The sequence below is a fragment of the Bos grunniens genome, chromosome 9, assembly GCF_055505025.1.
Source record: "Bos grunniens cultivar Pamir isolate PY7600 chromosome 9, Bosgru_T2T1.0, whole genome shotgun sequence".
NCBI lineage: Eukaryota > Metazoa > Chordata > Mammalia > Artiodactyla > Bovidae > Bos > Bos grunniens.
Window position 1 is genome coordinate 23,757,215 of NC_141173.1, and position 24,555 is coordinate 23,781,769.

The 24,555-nt window shown below is 36.3% G+C and overlaps 1 protein-coding gene across 11 annotated transcripts in view; it reads right to left on the minus strand.

Moving 5' to 3' along the window:
- The window catches only part of UBE3D (ubiquitin protein ligase E3D), a 166,566-nt gene that overhangs the window by 76,827 nt on the left and 65,184 nt on the right, over positions 1-24,555 (minus strand). Inside the window, exon 9 of one of the 11 annotated variants that reach the window (XM_086316952.1) lies at positions 1,367-3,040. The exons of the other annotated variants lie outside the window; for them this stretch is intronic. Within the exon in view, the coding sequence (XP_086173078.1) occupies positions 2,794-3,040 (247 nt within the window). The 3' untranslated portion in view covers positions 1,367-2,793. Of the gene's footprint in view, positions 1-1,366; positions 3,041-24,555 lie in introns of those variants that run through there. 11 annotated transcript variants of the gene reach the window in all.

Here is a 24,555-nt window from a genome sequence, read left to right on the forward strand (position 1 = left end):
TTCTACACAATTACAAATATTTGTGTGGTATGTAAATCCAAAATTTACCTTTTTAGTCTACTCTTAAATTATTCTGTGATTTAACAATTTTTATCCCTATTGAAGCTCAGAAAGGTGAAGAATGTTGTCCTGGTCACACAGTCAGTGATGGAAAAGAAACTCAAGCATGTTTCTCTCTGTCTAAATTTCATTCTTCTTTTATTATATCTTAAACAAGTCAAAAGCATACTAGATATTTTTAAAAAATATTCTACACACACACACACAAAACTGAGAAATCCAAAGGCATATAACAGGATAAATTTTAGATATCTTAGAACATGTCATTTTTTAATAATTTGAACAGTCTTATTTTTTAAATCAGACAATCCAGCTGGAACTAATATGGCTCAAATTCCTAATATTCATCCTGTCCTTCTCCTCTCCCCTCCACTCTGCATTATACACTTTATTGGGCCAGGACTTATTTTTTAATGTTAAGATTTACATATTTTCTTTATAATTTTAATTGTATAAAGTATTCCTTTAATCATATGAAACATTACATCCGTGGATAAAGAGAGAAAGTACTACATGAAAAATGAAAATAGTTGTTTTAGAAAGTTAGAACTACAAGTAACTTTTCTCCAAAACTTGAGTTAATGTTTTCACTTGTTTTTGTTTTTTTTTTTAATTTAGGAAGAAAAGAGATCAAGAAGGAAAGAGGAAGAAAATTCAGTTTATCTTAAACCAACTATCAAACACATTATGTGTTATTTAGGGTTAAATAACACATAACATTGTTTGTGTTAACATTGATTAAGCCAAAGATGATACTTCAGCTCAAATATCAATACAAATTCTATTAATGATAGCAACATTTAAGCAACAGGATTATAATAATCCAGAATTATTTCTGGTATTTCCTACAAAGGTATCATAAACCTCAATCACGTTAGACCTATAAAATCAACAAGATACTTCAAATGGAATAATGAACTAAAAATCAACTGAAACTTATTTCAATTTAAACTTGTGATTTTTAAAGTACTGGGAGAGGGCAAGTTTTCCTAGGAGACCAGAGCTGTCAACCAGGTAACCTTAGTCTAAGAGATCAAATGCAAGCAGAGGACACACCATCCTTATTTCCAAACTTTCGTCTTGCCAAAATTCCCTAGGGAAGAAACGGTGGCCTATCTATTTTTAAAGAGACAATGAGAAGGGAGAAAAGAGTCACCTCTAATAAAAATGGTGAAATTGAGACTGAATCAGACACCAATCAATATTAAGAAAAGAACCTGAGAAAATAGAAAGGTGATATATAGTCTTCTAGGAAACATAGGTCATTTAATGTAACAAAGGCAAAAATGACAAAATAGAGATGATATAGTGGAAACAGTGTCAGACTTTATTTTTTGGGGCTCCAAAATCACTGCAGATGGTGATTGCAGCCATGAAATTAAAAGACCCTTACTCTTTGGAAGGAAAGTTGTGACCAACCTAGATAGCATATTGAAAAGCAGAGATATTACTTTGCCAACAAAGGTCCGTCTAGTCAAGGCTATGGTATTTCCAGTGGTCATGTATGGATGTGAGAGTTGGACTGTGAAGAAAGATGAGTGCCGAAGAATTGATACTTTTGAACTGTGGTGTTGGAGAAGACTCTTGAGAGTCCCTTGGACTGCAAGGAGATCCAAACAGTCCATCCTAAAGGAGATCAGTCCTGGGTGTTCATTGGAAGGACTGATGCTGAAGCTGAAACTCCAGGACTTTGGCCACCTCATGCGAAGAGTTAACTCATTGGAAAAGACTCTGATGCTGGGAGGGATTGGGGGCAGGAGGAGAAGGGGACAACAGAGGACGAGATGGCTGGATGGCATCACCGACTCAATGGACATGAGTTTGAGTGAACTCTGGGAGTTGGTGATGGACAGGGACGCCTGGCGTGCTGTGATTCATGCATGGGGTGAGCAAAGGGTCAGACATGACTGAGCGACTGAACTGAACTGAATACCTCTACCAAAAATTACAATTATATCACGAATCCAACATACTGTATGGTATAAAAGAGCTCAACTTGAAAATATTTAATCTCATGTTTCTCATATTTTAGTAGTTGATTTGGACACTTCAGTCCTAAAAAAGATTTAAAAATAGACAATTAATGAAGTTGAAATATAATATTGTTTATATCTGTAGATTCTTAAAGTTCAATTTCAAAGCTATAACAATGATAGTCTCATTAATGTAAGCACTCAAGATATTAAATCAGGCAAATGATCAAAACTTGGTGCTAGAATCATTAAAAAAAAATACTACCATTTAAAACATAATTTGAATTCTTATATATTATCAAGAACACAAAATTCTGAAACAACGAAATATGCTGGCATAAAACTCCACCATATTTAAATATTTTAAAAGTACTAATTTCTAAAAATAGAACCTGAAAAATATACATACCAACAACTGTTTATAAATTTCAAAATAAGGTTCATTAAGTAATGAACAGTATTTCTTTGAAATTACAGTGTTTTCTTTGAAAATCACAGAAAAAAAATGAGCTTTTAAAAGTCAAAAATGTCAACACAATTCTTCAATTTCCTTTTAATTAAAAGGGCTCCAGAGAGAAGAGATTTTGGTACACAATTCCTAAAAGCTATGGCTTTCAAACTTTGCTCCTAAGACCCACAAGCTTGTCAAGAGAGGAATACAGACTTCTTATATGCGGAGAAATGGTCCTGCTTAAACAAGATACCAACAAAGCAATCTCAAAATTAAGTGTATTAATTCATGTCAAGAGATTTTGCTTTTTTATAAATGCCTGTAATACTGCAAGATACCAGTTGTTGAGAACACACAACTGGCATTATCCTTATCACTGAAGAAGAGAACTGACTCTATAAACATGCCTGGCAGAAATGTCCTAATTAGAAGTAATATCATTAAAGATGTCTTAATTTGAAGAAGTTCATCTAAAGAGGCCAGCTCTTCCTTCTGTTGTTTTTTTTTTTTTTTTAAACTTTCTGTCGTAGAAAATGTCAAGTATACAAAAGGATATCTGGAAGAAAACAAATTTAAAAATCTTATGTCATACTCAAAATTAAAGTCAAGATATACTAATGGCATAGGCGTAAAACAAATTGATAAAAAAGAATCTTTCCAGAAAAATCTAAGAAATTATACCAAACTCATAAACCATAAGAGATTTATATTTTTTAAAGTGGTATTGTTAATGAACAAAAAAAATCTTTAAAAGTTAACAGGCAGAAGGCTTAAACTATTGTGATACAAAGAACTATTATATATTTATAAAAGGAGAACAAAAAATGCAAACTCATTTTTTAAAATGCTTTCAAGTAGTGCTTTCTAAACCATTTAAAGGTCACAGATCTACATAATATGATTAAAACTATGGACTCTCTCCCCACAACAGTGTTCACTTATACAAAGAGAACTTTGCACAGAATTTTGAGTGTTTCTCAGACCACCTAATTCCCCAAGTCCAATGACCTCCTTTCATAATCATGAAATCATACAATATATGGCCTTTTTTTTTTTCTGGCTTCTTTCACTTAGCATGTTTTTAAGATTCATGAATCCGAGAATAAGAATCACCATTTTTTAGGTTAAAGTCTGATTTCTAATTTACCATTTTTGATAAAAATACTTCAAAAGTTTCACTAATATTTGTGTTAGCATATCTTAATGAGTATAACCATTTAGAAAAAAAAATTTTAATAGCAATACAAATGTATGGTGACTATAAAAATATTGCCATCCTCTGAACAAATTTATACTATAATGAGAAATTATTTGTGAATGTTAAAATGAGGGAAGCTTGCATTTTTAAACCTAGAAAATAGAAAGATAGCAATACAATGTTTCTTGACAGTCAAACCAAAAAAGCTTATATTTAATTCATTTTAAAATAACAAAAATATCGATTCATTTCGATATTTGGCAAAACCAATACAATACTGTAAAGTTTAAAAATAAAATAAATTAATAAAATAAAATAACAAAAATATTTCATTTATAACTAAAGTACTTTTTATTATAGTTTTTAATTTAATTTTTATTTTCTATTGGGGTATAGTTTATTTTGGGAGAAGGCAATGGCACCCCACTCCAGTACTATTGCCCGGAAAATCCCATGGATGGAGGAGCCTGGTAGGCTGCAGTCCATGGGGTCTCTAAGAGTCAGACATGACTGAGCAACTTCACTTTCACTTTCCACTTTCATGCATTGGAGAAGGAAATGGCAACCCACTCCAGTGTTCTTGCCTGGAGAATCCCACGGACGGAGAAGCCTGGTAGGCTGCAGTCCATGGGGTCGCACAGAGTCAGACACGACTGAAGCGACTTAATAGCAGCAGCATAGTTTATTTATAATGTATTAATTTCAGGTGTACAGCAAAGTGGTACAGTTATACATATACATATATTCATTCTTTTTCAGATTCTCTTCCTACTTAGATTATTATAGAATATTGAGTAGAATTCCCTGTGCTACACAGTAGGTCCTTGTTGATTATCTGTTTCAAATTGTAGTGTGTTAATGTTAAATTCAAACTCATATTTATCCCCCCTATCCCACACCTTTCCCCTTTGGTAACCATATGTTGTTTTCAAAGTCTGTGAATCTGTTTTTATTTTGTAAATAAATTCATTCTTATCATCTTTTTATATTCCACATACAAGTGACATCATATGATGTGTCTGACTTTTTCTGACTTAACCTCGCTAAGCAAGAAGAGATAAGAAAGCCTTCCTCAGTGATCAATCCAAAGAAAGAGAGGAAAACAACAGAATGGGAAAGACTAGAAATCTCTTCAAGAAAATTAGTGATACCAAGGGAACATTTCAGGCAAAGATGGGCTCGATAAAGGACAGAAATGGTATGGACCTGACAGAAGCAGAAGATATTAAGAAGAGGTGGCAAGAATACACAGAAGAACTATACAAAAAAGATCTTCACGACTAAGATAATCACGATGGTGTGATCACTCACCTAGAGCCAGACATCCTGGAATGTGAAGTGAAGTGTGCCTTAGAAAGCATCACTACGAACAAAGCTAGTGGAGGTGACGGAATTCCAGTTGAGCTATTTCAAATCCTGAAAGATGATGCTGCAAAAGTGCTGCACTCAATATGCCAGCAAATTTGGAAAACTCAGCAGTGGTCACAGGACTGGAAAAGGTCAGTTATCATTCCAATCCCAAAGAAAGGCAATGCCAAAGAATACTCAAACTACTGCACAATTACACTCATCTCACATGCTAGTAAAGTAATGCTCAAAATTCTCCAAGCCAGGCTTCAGCAATACATGAACTGTGAACTTCCAGATGTTCAAGCTGGTTTTAGAAAAGGCAGAGGAACCAGAGATCAAATTGCCAACATCCGATGGATCATCAAAAAAGCAAGAGAGTTCCAGAAAAACATCTATTTCTGCTTTATTGACTATGCCAAAGCCTTTGACTATGTGGATCACAATAAACTGTGGAAAATTCTGAAAGAGATGGGAATACCAGACCACCTGACCTGCCTCTTGAGAAACCTATATGCAGGTCAGGAAACAACAGTTAGAACTGGACATGGAACAACAGACTGGTTCCAAATAGGAAAAGGAGTATGTCAAGGCTGTATACTGTTACCCTGCTTATTTAATTTCTATGCAGAGTACACCATGAGAAACGCTGGGCTGGAAGAAGCACAAGCTGGAATCAAGATTGCCAGGAGAAATATCAATAACCTCAGATATGCAGATGACACCACCCTTATGGCAGAAAGTGAAGAGGAACTAAAAAGCCTCTTGATGAAAGTGAAAGTGGAGAGTGAAAAAGTTGGCTTAAAGCTCAACATTCAGAAAACGAAGATCATGGCATCTGGTCCCATTACTTCATGGGAAATAGATGGGGAAACAGTGTCAGACTTTATTTTTCTGGCTCCAAAATCACTGCAGATGGTGATTGTAGCCATGAAATTAAAAGGCGCTTACTCCTTGGAAGAAAAGTTATGACTAACCTAGATAGCGTATTGAAAAGCAGAGACATTACTTTGCCTACAAAGGTCCATCTAGTCAAGGCTATGGTTTTTCCAGTGGTCATGTATGGATGTGAGAGTTGGACTTTGAAGAAAGCTGAGCACTGAAGAATTGATGCTTTTGAACTGTGGTGTTGGAGAAGACTCTTGAGAGTTCCTTGGACTGCAAGGAGAGCCAACCAGTCCATTCTGAAGGAGATCAGCCCTGGGATATCTTTGGAGGGAATGATGCTAAAGCTGAAACTCCAATACTTTGGCCACCTCATGCAAAGAGTTGACTCATGGGAAAAGACTCTGATGCTGGGAGGGATTGAGGGCAGGAGGAAAAGGGGACGACAGAGGATGAGATGGCTGGATGGCACCACTGACTCGATGGACATGAGTTTGGGTGAACTCTGGTAGTTGGTGATGGACAGTGAGGCCTGGCATCCTGTGATTCATGGGATCGCAAAGAGTCGGACACGACTGAGCAACTCAAATGAACTGAACTTCGCTTAGTGTGATAATCTCTAATCCATCCATTTTGCTGCAAATAGCATTATTTCATTATTTTTTATGTCTGAATAATATTTCATTGTATTAATACATAGGTATCACATCTTCTCTATCCAATCTCCAGTCAATGGACATGTAGATTGCTTCCATGTCAGTGTTGCAATGAACACTGGGGTGCATGTATCCTTTCAAAGTAAGGTCTTCTCTGGATATATGCCCAGATGTAGGATGGCTGGGTCATAACGTAGTTCCATTTTTAGCTTTTTAAGGAACCTCTATAGTGTTCTCCATAGTTGCTGTACCAATTTACATTCCCACCAACAGTGTAGTAGGGCTCCCTCTTCTCCACACCATTCTCAGCATTTATTGCTTGCAGACATTTGGATGATGGTCATTTTGACTGGTGTGAGGTGATACTTCCTTGTAGTTTTGATTTACCTTTCTCTAATAATGAACACTGGGAAAGACCCTGATGCTGGGAAAGATTGAAGTCAGGAGGAGAAGGGGACGACAGAGGATGAGATGGGTGGATGGCATCACTGACTCAATGGACATGAGTTTGAGTAGGCTCCGGGAGTTTGTAATGGATAGGGAAGCCTGGCGTGCTGCAGTCCATGGAGTTGCAAAGTTGGACATGACTGAGTAACTGAACTGAAGTGAATAATGAGCAATGTTGAACATCTTTTCATGTGCTTTTTGACCATCTTATGTCTTCTCTGGAGAAGTGGCTATTTAGATCTTCAGCCCATTTTTTGATTGGGTTGTTTTTTGGATATTGAGCTGTATGAGCTCTTGTACATTTTAAAGATATCATAATCCCTTGTCAATCACTTTGTTTGCAAATATTTTCTCTCATTTTGTGGGTCATCTTTCCATTTTGTTTATGGTTTCCTTTAATGTGCAAAAGCTTTTAAGTTTAATTAGGTCCCATTTGTTTATTGTTGGGTTTTTTGGTTACATTATTGATATAAACATTCAAAACCTATAAACTTGCTTTAGTTAGTGAAAGAAACATGTATTTTCAGTGGAAGTATACTTTGGTACCAAAGTTCATCTCCTATTAACATCCCAGGCATCATCTTCAATTCTGCTTTCTAATATTTATAACACTGAGTTTTAGAAACTAGCAAAAATAAGTCACTACTTCAGAATATGAAACCCTCCAAAATCAGGACCTAAGTGATGACTGCTAATCTACACTGATATGGAAAGATAGTCACAATGTTTTCACAAGTTAAAACACACACACATACACACACACACACACAGAAGTAAAATAAAGAAAAATTCATATCGTTAAAATTAATTTCTGTAAAACAAAATCTTTTAACCATATCTTTTTGTGTATATATACATAAAGAGATATACACAAGGAGGAGTGCCAAAAATGTTAATAGCAGTCTCCTATGCAGACTGAAATTCTAAGAATTCTGCTTGCTTTCTTCAACTGTATTTTCCTGTATTGTTTTAAATGTTTACAATGAAAATGACTATTTTGATGATCCTATAAAAAGTTAAAGCTATTTTCACTTTGAAAATACATGAAACCTATTTTTGAATGTTTACAATAGGTGTTAACATTATATTAAGATATAGTTTTTAATGCAAGAAATCAAGCAAATCATCTTACAAGTACTTTAAATCTTTAAAAATGTACTGAAACTAACTTAATCAGTGGTCTTTTCCATGAAAAAAAGTACTCGAGATGGTAAATTTCGAATCCAAGATTTTCATCATTGTCAGCGTCACTCAAGTTATTCTAGATATAAAAAATTGTGATTTTTACAAACTGACATATTTGGTGGTTGCTGTTAATAGCACTTTGTTTAGATAACAACAACAACAAAAAAAACACACACACAAGTGATACTACTTGAGGTGACCTGAATAGATATATTATTAGGAGACAATAAAGAGATGTTAATAAAACTAGGGAGACTTCTTTTAAGTGCCACAGGAAAAAAGGTTGCATGAAAGGAACATAAGGCAAAATTATTTCAGGTAATTCCCATGAAGTCAGAACAAGGTAAAAGTCTGTATTATTTGCTTTTGTACTTTGCCAAAATAAAGAAGGGAATGTAGTTTCTTTGGAAAGTCAGTGTTCAACCCACCATCCATTCGTTTTTTAGTTACTTCCAATAAAATTATATTAACAGCCAATCTGCCTGGTGCTATGATCCCATTAGGTCATGTAACCAAAGCAGAGCCAGCCTAAGTCTAATCAGACCAAACAGCTGTTTTAACAGTTGGATTTCTCCAAAATTAAAATATTCTATTCCTGACAGTGCCTAGCAACTCAACTGTTACAACAGCTGCTCAAATTGAAGAGTTAAAACCAAGTGTACATAGAGTCTTCTTCCCATTTGCAACTGCTTTGAGATTCTTCCAGAATAGAAGTTTCTAAACTGAAGTTGATTTTGACATTTTCCCAACCTGTTTAAAGTTTTATGCTTGTACTGTATCTACCTCTGGCCTTCAGCCAACATTCCTGCCATCAGCATCTCTCTCAGTGTTTGCCCTCTGTCTCCTCTATGCTCTGCATCATAATTGCCAGCTGGTAGTTTGGTGCTTCCCTCATTAGAAATATTATCTGTGTGCTTCACACCCTTATTCTTTCTTCTCTGTACTGTCTCAGAATCAGAGGTGGAAACTCAGAAGTTCCCAGATTCCACTAAGTGAAATACTACTTCCAATGACTTACATTAGTACTCTTAAGGTTAATTGTTGAGCTAACACCCTTAAAAAACAATTCACAAATGCTCACTGGCAAGAAGTTCTCATTTTTGATCTGTCTTTAAAACTCTGCATTTGTTGCCATGATTTCACTCAGACGTGTCTGTTTGTTCAATTCTTTATACTCACCCTGTAACACAGAAACCTATCCACCAACAATCATATTATCAACAATAAGTTTTATCTGTCGATCCATCTCTCAACTTCACCTTTTTATCCACACATTCATCCATTTATCCACTCACCTTCTCCTCAAAAATTTCTGGAAAAAAAAAAAAAAAAATTTCTGCAAGCTGGGCTGAACACACCCAAGCTAAATTGACTGTGCTAAGTTCTTAAAGGCTGCAAAAGATCTTGTCCCTGATTTTGTTAACATTTGCTCTCTACCCTCACAAGGTCCTTACTCCCCATAATTGTACCACATCACAGATAATTTAAAATCTTAACTCTCAGGGTCTAAAAATAGATTCACTGCAGGACCCAGACTCATCAAACCAGCACATACCTACAAAGAAGCTGAACACGTTTTAAGACGGCAAAATTTTTCCTGCGGCAGCTTCGGCTCTTCTGCTGGGTTATGTACAGAGCGATTTGGGCACATTAATCTTACAAACATTATCCTTTTCATGGCCCTCTTCTCAGCAGGGAAGAGAGAAGTCAAAAACTTTAACAAGTACAGATGCCATAAGTGAAAAGTGCCCACAGACCTTGTATCAGGTAATACTGTCCTGGGGCAACTCAACTTCAATGAGGCACCAGAGTGCTCTGGGAAACAGGACTCTCGGGCTGAAAGCCCTTTAGGTAAGTTATGCACACCCTAAATTACCAGCATAGTAGAGTTAAATTTTTAATTAAAGGAGACCTTGAAACACTGGTTCTGATGTTATTATCCCCTTCCTATCATATCAGTGCTGAAGACACTAGCCCCAAAGTTTCTGTACTTTATTTTTGAATCAGTCTGCAGAACAGGATTCATTCTCCCAGCTTTCAGTATTGTTAGGATCAGTTTTGCTTTCTAGGGCTAAACATAGAAAAGTTTTCATTTTTAATAAGAGCTTAGATAAATAACCCTAAATCCCAAAGGGCCTCGTTAAAGCAGCCTCATAAAAGTTTTACACTTGCATATGAGTTTAGGGGAAAAAAAAAAAAAAAAAAACCTGTCTACCTAGCGGTTTGAGCTCCTGCTGACTTCTCTAGCCTTGGGGAAGTTATTGTTGAAATTCATATGTCTTGCTATTTCAGATGATTTAAAGCAGTCTATTATGATAAATCACCATGAAATACACCAAATGAAAGACACTGTTCAAACAAAAATCTCAATTTTAAATACATAAAATACACACAATGCACTCATCCGTGTGTTTAAATAGCATTAGGGTTCTGGTACGGTACTCATCTAACCACATATTTTATCCTCAGAGCCTATGATGCAAAAACACATTTTGTATGAGGTGATCTATTTTCCCTTTTTCTTTAGGAGGTCATTTCAACACATTCTGACTTTACCCTGGAGAATTAAAGTCTAGGCAAGAAAGTTCCTATCAAACTGGAAAATAAATCAGTTGGAATAACAAGAACATAAGTAGTGGGCAATGTTAACATTTTATCACCTCCCTTCCAAGACCTAGAATGATCAAGACTGACATGGGATATATTTAAAAGGTGAGAGAATGATTGCAAACAGAACAGAATCTCATATGTTCAAACAATGAAACACCAGAAATGGCTGGTAAGTGCTTAATAAATATTTGTTGAACCAATTTTTAAAAATCATTTTTTGCCATTTTTATTCCATCATAGGACTATCCTCACTAGTACTGATACTTCTCAGACATTGGAATCAGAGATCAAGAATTTCAGCCTAACTCTAAACGTTTGTTCGATTTCAACAACAGAATCTCAAAATTAGAAACCTGAGAAAAATTAAACCCCCCTGCAATATTCCTAACATGTGACTGTATGGTCTTGGCTTGAATATCTCCCCAATTCTTTAAATTGAGTGAAATCTATGCTTCACAACCAGAGCCCTTCAGTAAATATCTAATCCTTTCTCCTGATTTTTCTCTAAGCTAAACATTCCCCATTTCCTTATATCATACAGATGAGTCTCATTATCATTCTAGTTTTTCAACTTGGTGACCATTTATTAAAATATCACCACCATGATCTTCATCTTCAGAGCAGAATGAAAGTCTGCATAATATATCTTATGTTATCAGAATATTTCATGTATATCAGTTCATTCAATCTTCATAATAACATTCCAAAATTGGTTTCATTACATGAACTTTACAGACAAGTAGGCTGAAGTTCAAGAGTTTAAATGACATGCATATGACCTCACAAAAGAACCAAGACTCAGCTCCAGTTCCTCCAATTCCTGAGTGTTTCCATTACTCTTCTGAACCTCAGTCTTCCCAGCTATAAAATAGGGGTAATAATATTTGGCCTTTAAACATCAAAGCTTTCTTGTGAATATCAAATAAGATAATATATGAAAAAAAGCATAAAAGGTAGGCTTTTATCACTGAAATCATTCATATGTAGATAAACTCTGCTCTTTCAAGTACTTAATTTATGAGTGAGAAAAGTTCAAGTCACAAATGATATAAATGTTACTGCTTTTGTTTTCAGAATTTAAAGCATATGGCAACTAAATGATCCAGGAGTTTTACGAGACTCAGTCCTTAAAGATGTAGGAAAGTCACTCATCTTTTGGAGTTCTGAATTCAAAAAGAAAGCATTTTCCTGATCATTAAATATCAAAACAACAAACAACCCAATCAAAAAATGGGCAGAAGACCCAAGACATTTCTCCAAAAGACATAGAGATGAAAAGAGCCTCAAGATTGCTAATTATTAGAGAAATGCAAATCAAAAAAACAAAGAGATATTACCTCACACCTGTCAGAAAGGCTATTATCAAAAACTCTACAAATAACAAATGTTGGAGAGGATGCAGAGAAAAGGGAACCCTCCTACACTATTGGTGAACACGATGGAAAACAGTATAGTTGGTTTCACAAAGAAACTAAAAATAGAACTACCATATGATCCAGCAATTCTACTCCTGGGTATATATCTGGAAAAAAAAAACAAAAATACTAATTCAAAAAGATACACACACCCCAATGTTCACAACAGCACTATTTACAATAACAAGGACATGGAAGCAACTCAAGAGCCCCTCAACAGCTAAATGGATAAAGATGCTGTATGCATGCATGCGTGCTAAGTCACTTCAGTCATGTCCTACTCTTTGCAATTCTATGGACCATAGCCTGCCAGACTCCTCTGTCGATGGGATTCTCCAGGAAAGAATACTGGAGTGAGTTGCCATGCCCCAATCCAGGAGATTTTCCTGATCCAGGGATCAAACCCACATCTCTTATGCCTCCTGCACTGCAAGTGGATTCTTTACCACTGAGCTACCAAGGGAAGCCCCAGGATATGGTATATGTGTATGTCTATGTGTGTTTGTGTGTATGTCTATGTGTGCAGTAGAGTATTACTCAGCCATAAAAAGAGAAGGAAATTCTGCCATTTGCAGCAACATGGATGGACCTAGCGAATATTATGCTTAGTAAAGACAAATACTGTATGACATCACTTACATGTGCAATCTAAAAAATAATACAAGTGAACATATATGCAAAACAGAAGCAGACTCACAGATATAGAAAACAAACTTGTGCCTACCGAAGGGCAGAAGGTAGAGGAAGGAGCAAATTAGGGGCAGGGACTAACAGATACAACTACTATGCATAAAACAGATGAGCAACAAGGATATATTGTACAGCACAGGGAATTATAGCCATTATCTTATACTAATTTAGAATACAATCTACAAAAATACTGAATCAGTGTGCTGTATACTTGAAAGAAATATATATTGTGAATCAACATACTTCATACATGAGAAGAAAAAGAGTTTTCCCAGAAAAATTATGTTATTTTTGCCTGTACTGACCCTTAATATCTTGTCAGTTTGTAGACTATACTATATTATGGATTAATAGATTTTTGTGGACTTGACTGGAAATCTATTTGATATTTATAATATTAGTTCTATGAGAACTAAGTTCTATGAGAAATATCCTTCTAGTTCTAAGGAACTGCCTCAGAAAGAAACTTTTGGTATATACCCATTTATAGGTGAGAAGAGTCTGTCTTCACTTTTTTTTTGGCTAAAGCCCATTAAAGGTTTTCTAAGCCATGTTAGAATTATTTTAAAATATTATTATAGTCTAATTTTTCAAGAGGAAGTAGTAGTGTATATTCTAGATCTAGTTGTAGATCTAGAGCCTATCTATCTATAACAAATATGGCAAACGATAAGGTTTATTAAAAACTGAAAGAAAGTGAAAGTTAGTCAGATAGTCGTGTCTGACTCTTTGTGATCCCAGGCTCCTCTGTCCATGGGATTCTCCAGGCAAGAACACTGGAGCAGGTTGGCATTTCCTCCTCCAGGGGATCTTCCTGATCCAGGGATCGAAACTCATCTCTCACATCTTCTTAATTGCACGCAGATTCTTTACTGCTGAGCCACCAGAGAAGCCCTCACTAAATATGTGAGAAAACAAATACTCTTTCACTGACCTAACCAGCCACATAGACAGAATCTTTGAACAGTCGGCTTGAATACAGATGCATGAATCTGGTAACTGCTCTTCTCTGCTGAGGACATTAGACAGTGTTCACATGAGGTTGATGTGAGCACATGTAACAGTATAGCAGGTATGAAGCTGGAGGTAGAGTATCTGGGCAGTAACAGCAGAAATAAGAAGACAAAACGGTACAAGACACTGACATGGACTATGCACCATTTCCTTTCGAGACTTATCCCAAACTGGATTACTGTTAAAGCTTGAGAAGTGTTTTAGACATTAAAAAATAAACATTTTGCACAGTGAAACCAAAAGTACAAAGTAAAACCAGCTGTTTCCAAAAGGTTAACTTCAAGGAAACAGAATCTAACCTTAAGTTCCAGAATGAAACCCAGTATCCTGAATATCACTTTTATATGGAAGAATCAATCAATAACTTAGTGATGAGTTCACAATACTATACAAAACAGAACTAAAATGGAAATTGACTAGAATCTAGCCCTCAAGCCTCTTATTTCAAAAGAACGCATCATACATAGTTGATATCTATAGGACATTTCATCCCAAAACAATGAATTTCACCTTTTTCTCAAGCGCACATGGAACCTTCTCCAGGATAGATCACATCCTGGGCCATAAAGCTAGCCTTGGTAAATTCAAAAAAATAGAAATCATTCCAAGCATCTTTTCTGACCACAATGCGGTAAGATTAGATCTCAATTACAGGAGAAAAACTATTAAAAATTCCAACATATGGAGGATGAACAACACCCTGCTGAATAACCAACAAATCACAGAAGAAATCAAAAAAGAAATCAAAATTTGCATAGAAACGAATGAAAATGAAAACACAACAACCCAAAACCTGTGGGACACAGTAAAAGCAGTCCTAAGGGGAAAGTTCATAGCAATACAGGCACACCTCAAGAAACAAGAAAAAAGTCAAATAAATAACCTAACTCTACACCTAAAGCAACTAGAAAAGGAAGAAATGAAGAACCCTAGGGTTAGTAGAAGGAAAGAAATCTTAAAAATTAGAGCAGAAATAAATGCAAAAGAAACAAAAGAGACCATAGCAAAAATCAACAAAGCCAAAAGCTGGTTCTTTGAAAGGATAAATAAAATTGATAAACCATTAGCCAGACTCATCAAGAAACAAAAGGAGAAAAATCAAATCAATAAAATTAGAAACGAAAATGGAGAGATCACAACAGACAACACAGAAATACAAAGGACCATAAGAGACTATTATCAACAATTATATGCCAATAAAATGGACAACGAGGAAGAAATGGACAAATTCTTAGAAAAGTACAACTTTCCAAAACTTGACCAAGAAGAAATAGAAAACCTTAACAGACCCATCACAAGCACGGAAATTGAAACTGTAATCAAAAATCTTCCAGCAAACAAAAGCCTAGGTCCAGATGGCTTCACAGCTGAATTCTACCAAAAATTTAGAGAAGAGCTAACACCCATCCTGCTCAAACTCTTCCAGAAAATTGCAGAGGAAGGTAAACTTCCAAACTCATTCTATGAGGCCACCATCACCCTAATACCAAAACCTGACAAAGATCCCACAAAAAAAGAAAACTACAGGCCAATATCACTGATGAATATAGATGCAAAAATCCTAAACAAAATTCTAGCAATCAGAATCCAACAACACATTAAAAAGATCATACACCATGACCAAGTGGGCTTTATCCCAGGGATGCAAGGATTCTTCAATATCCGCAAATCAATCAATGTAACACACCACATTAACAAATTGAAAAACAAAAACCATATGATTATCTCAATAGATGCAGAGAAAGCCTTTGACAAAATTCAACACCCATTTATGATAAAAACTCTCCAGAAAGCAGGAATAGAAGGAACATACCTCAACATAATAAAAGCTATATATGACAAACCCACAGCAAACATTATCCTCAATGGTGAAAAATTGAAAGCATTTCCTCTAAAGTCAGGAACAAGACAAGGGTGCCCACTTTCACCATTACTATTCAACATAGTTTTGGAAGTTTTGGCCACAGCAATCAGAGCAGAAAAAGAAATAAAAGGAATCCAAATTGGAAAAGAAGAAGTAAAACTCTCACTATTTGCAGATGACATGATCCTCTACATAGAAAACCCTAAAGACTCCACCAGAAAATTACTAGAACTAATCAATGAATATAGTAAAGTTGCAGGATATAAAATCAACACACAGAAATCCCTTGCATTCCTATACACTAATAATGAGAAAACAGAAAGAGAAATTAAGGAAACAATTCCATTCACCACTGCAACAAAAAGAATAAAATACTTAGGAATATATATACCTAGAGAAACTAAAGACCTATATATAGAAAACTATAAAACACTGGTGAAAGAAATCAAAGAGGACACTAATAGATGGAGAAATATACCATGTTCCTGGATTGGAAGAATCAATATAGTGAAAATGAGTATACTACCCAAAGCAATTTATAGATTCAATGCAATCCCTATCAAGCTACCAACAGTATTCTTCACAGAGCTAGAACAAATAATTTCACAATTTGTATGGAAATACAAAAAACCTCAAATAGCCAAAGCGATCTTGAGAAAGAAGAATGGAACTGGAGGAATCAACCTACCTGACTTCAGGCTCTATTACAAAGCCACAGTTATCAAGACAGTATGGTACTGGCACAAAGACAGAAATATTGATCAATGGAACAAAATAGAAAGCCCAGAGATAAGTCCACGCACATATGGACACCTTATCTTTGACAAAGGAGGCAAGAATATACAATGGATTAAAGACAATCTCTTTAACAAGTGGTGCTGGGAAATCTGGTCAACCACTTGTAAAAGAATGAAACTAGAACACTTTCTAACACCATATACAAAAATAAACTCAAAATGGATTAAAGATCTCAACGTAAGACCAGAAACTATAAAACTCCTAGAGGAGAACATAGGCAAAACACTCTCTGACATACATCACAGCAGGATCCTCTATGACCCACCTCCCAGAATACTGGAAATAAAAGCAAAAATAAACAAATGGGACCTAATTAAACTTAAAAGCTTCTGCACATCAAAGGAAACTATTAGCAAGGTGAAAAGACAGCCTTCAGAATGGGAGAAAATAAAAAAAATAAAAAAGAAAGAAAATTCTTTGAGGGGGAAAAAAAAAAGATGTCAAGTTATTGACACACATACAGAGGAAACAAGAGCTCCTTTATGGGTAACAAGTTACAGCAAGCTCTCCTATTTATACCCCTCAGGGCGAAAGAGCCATTGTGAGCAGTCAAGGCCTCTGGGGTACTCACCTCTGATCCAGCATCATTAACCCTGGCCCTCTGTTCTACACACCTCATTTCTCCAGGAGGCTGTCTGGACAGCCACTTCTTCCTTACATCAGGATGGTAATTACTCCTCTGGGGCCTGGAGAATAACTGTTAATAGATTATTTATCTGTAACATAGTCTGCTACATGGCAAGGAGTGTACTCACTCACCAGTTGGAAACATGCATCTTAGTTACTATTTTTAAGCCAGGAATGCCAGTCTCATCACAGCATTAAAAAGTAAAAGTCAGTAAACCTTATCGCAAAGGGTCAGATCATAAATTTATTAGGCTTGTGGGATATGTCACAACTTATATGGCAAAAGAAGCCACAGACAATGTTTATACAAATGTACATGGCTGTGTATCAATAAAATTTTATTTACAAAAGCAAGAGAGTTGGGGGCATCCTGAACTTGTCCTGCTAGCTGGAAGCTGCCCACCCTGATCTAAAAACCAAGCACATTTTGAAAGAGAACCATCCCACGTGGCTGTGTAAGTTCTTTTCACTTTTTAAAGCCTGATTCAGTCCAGCTTTCGTCAGCAAATACCCATCAATTACTTACACGTAAGAGATGTTTCCCACAACGAAACCTTTCTATCTTTCTCTGGGTCCCACTGCTCTATTTCCTCTGAATAAAAACAGACTTGGAGCCTTTCAGAGATTAAAGTCTCCTCTTAGAAATGGATGAAAGCTTTGAATACTTGCCAAGAGAAATACCCATGCATAATACACACAAATTTTTTTATCCAATTTCATGGGATTCACAGCCCCTGAAATTTGCTGGAGGTGAGGGCAGTATGTCCTGGGACTCCAGGTTTCTGTCTTATCCCTGCAGTTAGTCATCTGCTGCTGCATAATAACCACTCCAAAACTTGGCAGCTAAAACAAATACCTGATGGTTTCTGTGCGACAGGAATCTGGGAAGGGCTGAGCTGAGTGGCTCTGATTCAGGATCTCTCACGAGCTGGTAGCCAAGATGCCAGCAGGGAAGACAGTCATCTGACAGCTGGCATCTGGATTCCCCCAGAGACAGTTATTTGAGACCCACAGCAAGGAGGAATCCTCTGTGCCTTTCATAACCTACTCTCAGAATCCACTCTTGGGTACACCCACTTTGTTTTTTTGATTTTTTTTTAATGGAATTTGGTCTCTCTTATTTTATTTATTTACTTATTTACTCTGGCTAAGCTGGGTCTTTTGGGGAGTGCAGACTTTCTCTAGTTGTGGCAAGCAGGGGCTACTCTTTTCTCACAGTGTGCAGGTTTCTCATTGAGGTGGCTTCTCTTGTGAAGCCTAGGCTCCAGCCATTAGGGCACTGTGACGTGTGGGCTCAGTAGTTGTGGTGCAGGGGCTTAGCTGCTCTGAAGCACGTGCGATCTTCCTGGACCAGGGATCAAACCTGAGTCCTCTGCATTGGCAGGCAGATTCTCAACCACTGGACCACCAGGGAGGTCCCCAGGCACATCCATTTTGTTCTCCTCATTAGAAATGAGTTCCTAAGATCAGCTTACATCCAAGAGACAAGAAAATTAAGCTTCATCTCTTAAAAGGAGGGATAAAGAACTGGTAGACATTTTAAAATCATCACACACCATCAAGTAATCCAAATGATACCAAGAAGGTGGTGTTTTATATTTAACTTGCCAGCAATAACTCATTTTTCCTAGTACCATGGTTATTAAATGAATACATGGCACTGGTTTATTAATATATTGAGTTAGGTAAGGATTAGGTAGTTTTTTCATAACAATCTTGTGAATTGGATAACAAACCATTTTTACAAGTATCTAAATAGACCCTTTATTTAGCTTTCACAGTGAGTTAAAGTATATAGTGAAGAATGGATGATGATTCTAAACTATGCCCTCAGTGCTTATAAGTAAATCTGCCATCCCCCAAAATTTTTGCTGAGGAAGATCTTATGTAAGAAAGTAAAAAGGATAAATTCTACTCATAAAAAGTTATCATTTTAAAGATTAAAAATAAAGAGAACACAAGCAGAGCAATCCATAATCAATTAACATTTACCTGCTAAACTGGCTGAACAAAAACTATCTTCCCCTGAGTATTTCCTGAATTCCCAACTTTTGGAATTTTCCCTTAAGGTTTGTTTTTTTTTTTAAAACCAAAGTTCTGATTAGCCATAAATCTGCCAAGCGCACAGCCTCAGGAAACAGAGCTACCAGGCACAATCACTATGGTTCCAGAGAATTAAATATACAAGTCACAGTAGCATTAATTAGTGTCACCTGCAAAAGTTTTAAGTGCATCAATTAAAAAAAAGTCAAGATCTTCATGCTAAAAAAAAAAAGTAAATTAAAAAATTTTATTAAATTTTCTTTTGTTGCCATAGATTTCAGTACAAACACAGAGAGTCTATATAAATATGCTAAGATGTCAAATAAGCCCTCTGACATTTATAGGTCGTGTCTCCAAGGTAAAGAAATGGGATCTGTAGTTTGTCTCTGTAAAAACACCTGCATTCTTTAGGGAAGGGAAGATAAAGTGGGAGAAACTCAGTTTTCCAATGGAAGTGAGAGCTGGAAGTGGGATGACAGTTTGGGGCCAGCTGGTTATCTGTCCACTCTGTGGGCCATGGGCACTAGAGTGAATAACACTAGCCTTGTGTGTATACTTGCATAACAAACCCAGTGGTTTTAATTCTACACAAGCTAGTTTACCTGTAGCTATAATCCTGGGAAGCCAGCACACTGGGCAGAGTCCAATTCAAGAGGCTAGTGGGCACAGAAGTACTGTTGGACACATTCTGTCTTGTGAACCATTCTTGAGATTACTTCTATTTGAGTCCTTTACTAAGAACTAACTTAGCCTTCTGGGTCTCTTCCATGTAGTCACCAGGTAAGTAGTGATATTCTTCAAAACACACAAAGCTAGATACAGGTTAGTTCCACTCTTAGACTGCATATTCTACAGGAGCAACAGTTTTGTAGTTTTTATTTGCTAATGTGTACCTATCACCTGACATACCATCTATTTGATGAATTCATGAACAAACAAATAAATAAATCTTCCATCTTCTCTGTGTGTACAGTGGGGTAGGTAGTGTACAGTAGTGCAAGTGTGTGTTAGCAAAGTACAACTCATTATTTAAGTGGTTTAAAATATATTCATTTAAAAAGTGTAAACAGATATAAATTCTTTTATGAATTGTCTCCCTTTGGTAAACAGGCATTGCTGGAAATTACAGACCTGTGACTGCCCTCCAATCTCTTCCCCTTGCTGGATGTAACCAAGCTACCCTTGGCACACACTGACACCAACTGGCTGACAAGAAAATGGCATGTGTGCATATATGCATTCTTCGGTTTTAATCTCTTACTTCCTTAAACTCCTATTTTCAAACTTTGGTTCAGTTTATATCAGGAAATCTTGCTTTCTATATTTATTTTGCTCCATTGATACATAGGATCTTCTTACACAGTGTCTCAAAAATATATTCTTTGGACCCAGTGTTCCCATGGAACATGTAAGATTCATAAATAGTAAGTACTTTAAGTTACTCTTAGTAACTCATATTTACCTTTAGAATATTAGGGTGCTGAGCAGGATAGCAGTTAAAACTATCTATATACACAGTTTCACTGAGTCACTGATTAACAAATTTGTTTAATAACAAAATGGTTAGGGTAGTAATAATAGGCAACAATTACTGCACAGTATAACACTCTCATTTAGTGTTAGTATTATTGGACTTTGGCATCATTTTCTCTCCCTAAAATACCTATTAATATCTTTTGAAATATATTTTGAGAAATATATCCTGTAATTTCCCAATTTTGATCAGCCTCTTTTCCTCTTCAACCTCTTGTTCCCATTATCTTTCTATTTCTTCATTTTCAGATCAGATGCTACCTTCTCCATGAAATTTTCCTTAATTAGAAGCAATCAGAAAGCCCCTTGTTTGTCTATCATAGGATATAACACGTGTATCTTCTATGAAATTTGTCTAGAAGTTAAAATTCTGTCTTATTTATATGTTTATTTTCTATGCCTCTAAGCAGAAAGTTTTACACACAGGAAACCTAAGTGAATGCCTATTGAAATGAATCTGAGGCTACACACTGCAATCATAAGCAAGGAAAACTAAGTGTTCAGTTTATTTAAAAAAGGACACACAATAAAGAGTTTGAGATCACACTCTTTAAAACGTTTGTGTGTGTCCAAAAGTCGTGGCATTGCAGAATGTTGAAGTATGCCCACCCCAAAAGATGAGGAAACAAAGGCCATGGAGGAGACTGTCACTTGTCCTGTCACTGCAGCTAGTCACTGGAAAATCTGGGACTAGGTTTCATGTCTGACTCCAATCCCATATTTTTCGCATTGTAAAATGTCAAATGCCCTCCTCCTACAACTCCTGAGTACCCCAAATGTTTCAGGCCATCTCAATATCAAACACCCTAACAAGCATCCCCAACTATAGGTGGGGGAATCTCTCCTGTGAAGTAGGCTGTCCTAACTTCAGAATGCTGAAGTCTCATACCAGATAAGATTAAACTGAAAAATGCCCAGAAAAACAGAGAATTTCAGAAACTCTGGAGGCAACAGAATTCATTCTTTCATTTGTATGCAGAAGCTTCTAAAAGACAAAATGATTCCAAAAATAGCTTCATTAAAAGAATTTTTATATGGAAAAAAGTTAATAGAAAGCTTTAGCCATCTAAACAAGTAACATTAACTTAGTCTGTCTCCCAGCACCACAATTTTGAATCAGTGAATCTTTTGAGTTTTGTATTACTGCACTTGACACATGGCTAAAAATTTTAAGTAAAATCTACAATATCTACAAATCTAAAAAGAAGAAAGAAATACATGTCTACAACTGCATCAGAAAGCCCCAGGCCCAGTTTTTTAAATTAGAACAGGAAATCAGTCCTGAATATTCATTGAAAGGACTGATGCTGAAGCTGAAACTCCAATACTCTAGCCACCTGATTCAAAGAACTGACTCATTGGAAAAGACCCTGATCCTGGGAAAGATTGAAGGCAGGAGGAGAAGGGGATGACAGAGGATGAGATGGCTGGGTGGCATCACTGACTCGATGGACATAAGTTTGAGTGGGTGGGAGTTGGTGATGGACAGGGAGGCCTGGCCATTAGTCTGAAGCCATTAGTGCAGTCCATGGGGTTGCAGGGTCGGACATGACTGAGCGACTGAACTGATCACTACTTTACTCTGTTCTAGTTCATACTACTTTTTAAGAACACATTGCAGGGTTATATGTAAGTTTAACTAACTACCTGAATACATCCATAACCATCTAAAGCATTATTTAGGTAAGAGTTTTGATAAAAACAAAGCATTTCTAAACCATCTCCTATCCTAAAGTTCTACTTTTGTTGCAGTTGTTTTTAAACACAGACTGAATGGTTTCACCAAAGAGGTAAAAAGTAGCTGATAGACCAAGGTGGATCTACAGGTGTTACAGTGCCTAATAAGTCAGTTACCTTGATGAGAAAAGAGTGAGGTGAATATACAAGTAGCTATTGGAATTAGGTTCAAAGGCCAGGGTAAGGAAATGTAGCAGGAGACCTAAATGAGGGCTCACTGTGGAGAATACTGGAAAAACAAAGTATCTGCTGAGAAGTCCTGCCTGTGAGTCAAATATGGAAAAGAAGGGGAAGGAGGTCAGCCCCCAAATCACCAAGACAGTCTGAAGCCATTAGTGAGTCCATGGTAATGCAGAAATAAACCTGGATGGGCTCAGGGGCAGCCAATTAAAGCTGCTGTTTGCAACCAGGAGGGAAAAAAAGAGTATGTATTGAAATCAGGTTTAAAGACAGTAGCCAGGTTTAGGCTTTATTAGGTAGATAAAAAGAGTGAATTAGTTATTCTTACTTATGGGTTTAAACAAGGCTTGAGGGTATAAATCTAAAGAATCCAAAAGCAGTGCTAAGTAAATAAATCCATTTCCACCACTATTTTTTTTTGGATGCTGGTCTGTTAATATTGATATAAGAAGGATACATGGCAGGCACAGTCAAAGGTTTTCAAGACAGCCCTGTTTTTGAATCCTAAGTCTAATACATCTTGGCTGTGCCTCACTGGGCAAGTAACCTTGGTTTCTATAAATAATGATACCCATAGTACTTCAGGACTTCCCAGGTGGCGCTAGAGGTAAAGAACCTGCCTACCAATGCAGGAGACATAAGAGACATGGGTTCAATCCCTGGGTTGGGAAGAAAGATCTCCTGGAGGAGGAAATGGCAACCCACTCCAGTATTCTTGCCTGGAGAATTCCATGGACAGAGGAGCCTGGTGGGCTCCAGTCCATGGAGTCATAGAGTTGGTCACAACTGAAGCGATTTAACATGCACGCATAGCACTTCTACACAGAGATGATATGAAGATTCAATGATATAATGTATTGAAAAGCTTAGGACCAGTCTGGCATATAATAAAATTTCAATCAGTGAGGGTAATATTATTATTATTAGATCATTAAAACTATATTTATCCTTAAACACTTTAAATAGGAAGGGATTTATATCAAGTTTGCAAAAAATAAGAGTACCTAATGCATAGAAACCACAAAAATATTAACCCTAAGGAAAAGTCAGAATGTAATGTACAGTATCTATATAAATCTTACTTGAACTTAGAGGCAATTCTATTCAGAAAACTTAACTATGCCCCAAACCCTTTTCAGAGATAACTGGAACAACATAGCCTATAAAATGTCAGCTACGCCTCCCAATCTTCCCCTCTTGGCCTTATTGATTTAGAAACAAACTCTGTGATAAAATTAGTAAGGTTAAGCCACTTCACCAGTCAAGGAATTATGATTGTATGCTGCTAAAATGAGAAAAAAGGATGGGAAAAAAAAGAAGCTATGGAAATAAAACTTTTTTAAAAATCCCCAAATTCACAGGACCTAGAACAAGTTTCTATGTATTTTTTATATAATTTCCTAAGATGTAAAAATAGTTTATGAGCCATGGATAATAAGAGAAAAAATATTTACAGGTTTGTTAATGAAGACCTTACCCATGCAATGATACTTATAAACAAGATATCAATTTCCATATAAATTCCTTTCTTATAGGAATATTACAAAAATAATATGTATATAGGTTGAAATGGAAAGCTTAGAGTCCTATGGGTAATTACATATCTTAACAAACATACTTGGCTTCCCAAGTGGCTCACTGGTAAAGAATTTGCCTGCCAATGCAGGAAATACAGGTTCAATCCCTGGGTCAGGAAGATATCCTGAAGAAGGAAATGGCAACCCACTCCACTATTTTTGCCTGGAGAATCCCATAGACAGAGGAGCCTGGTGGGCTACAGTCCATGGGGTCACAAGAGAGTCAGACCCAACTTGAGTGACTGAGCCCACATACAACTTAGTG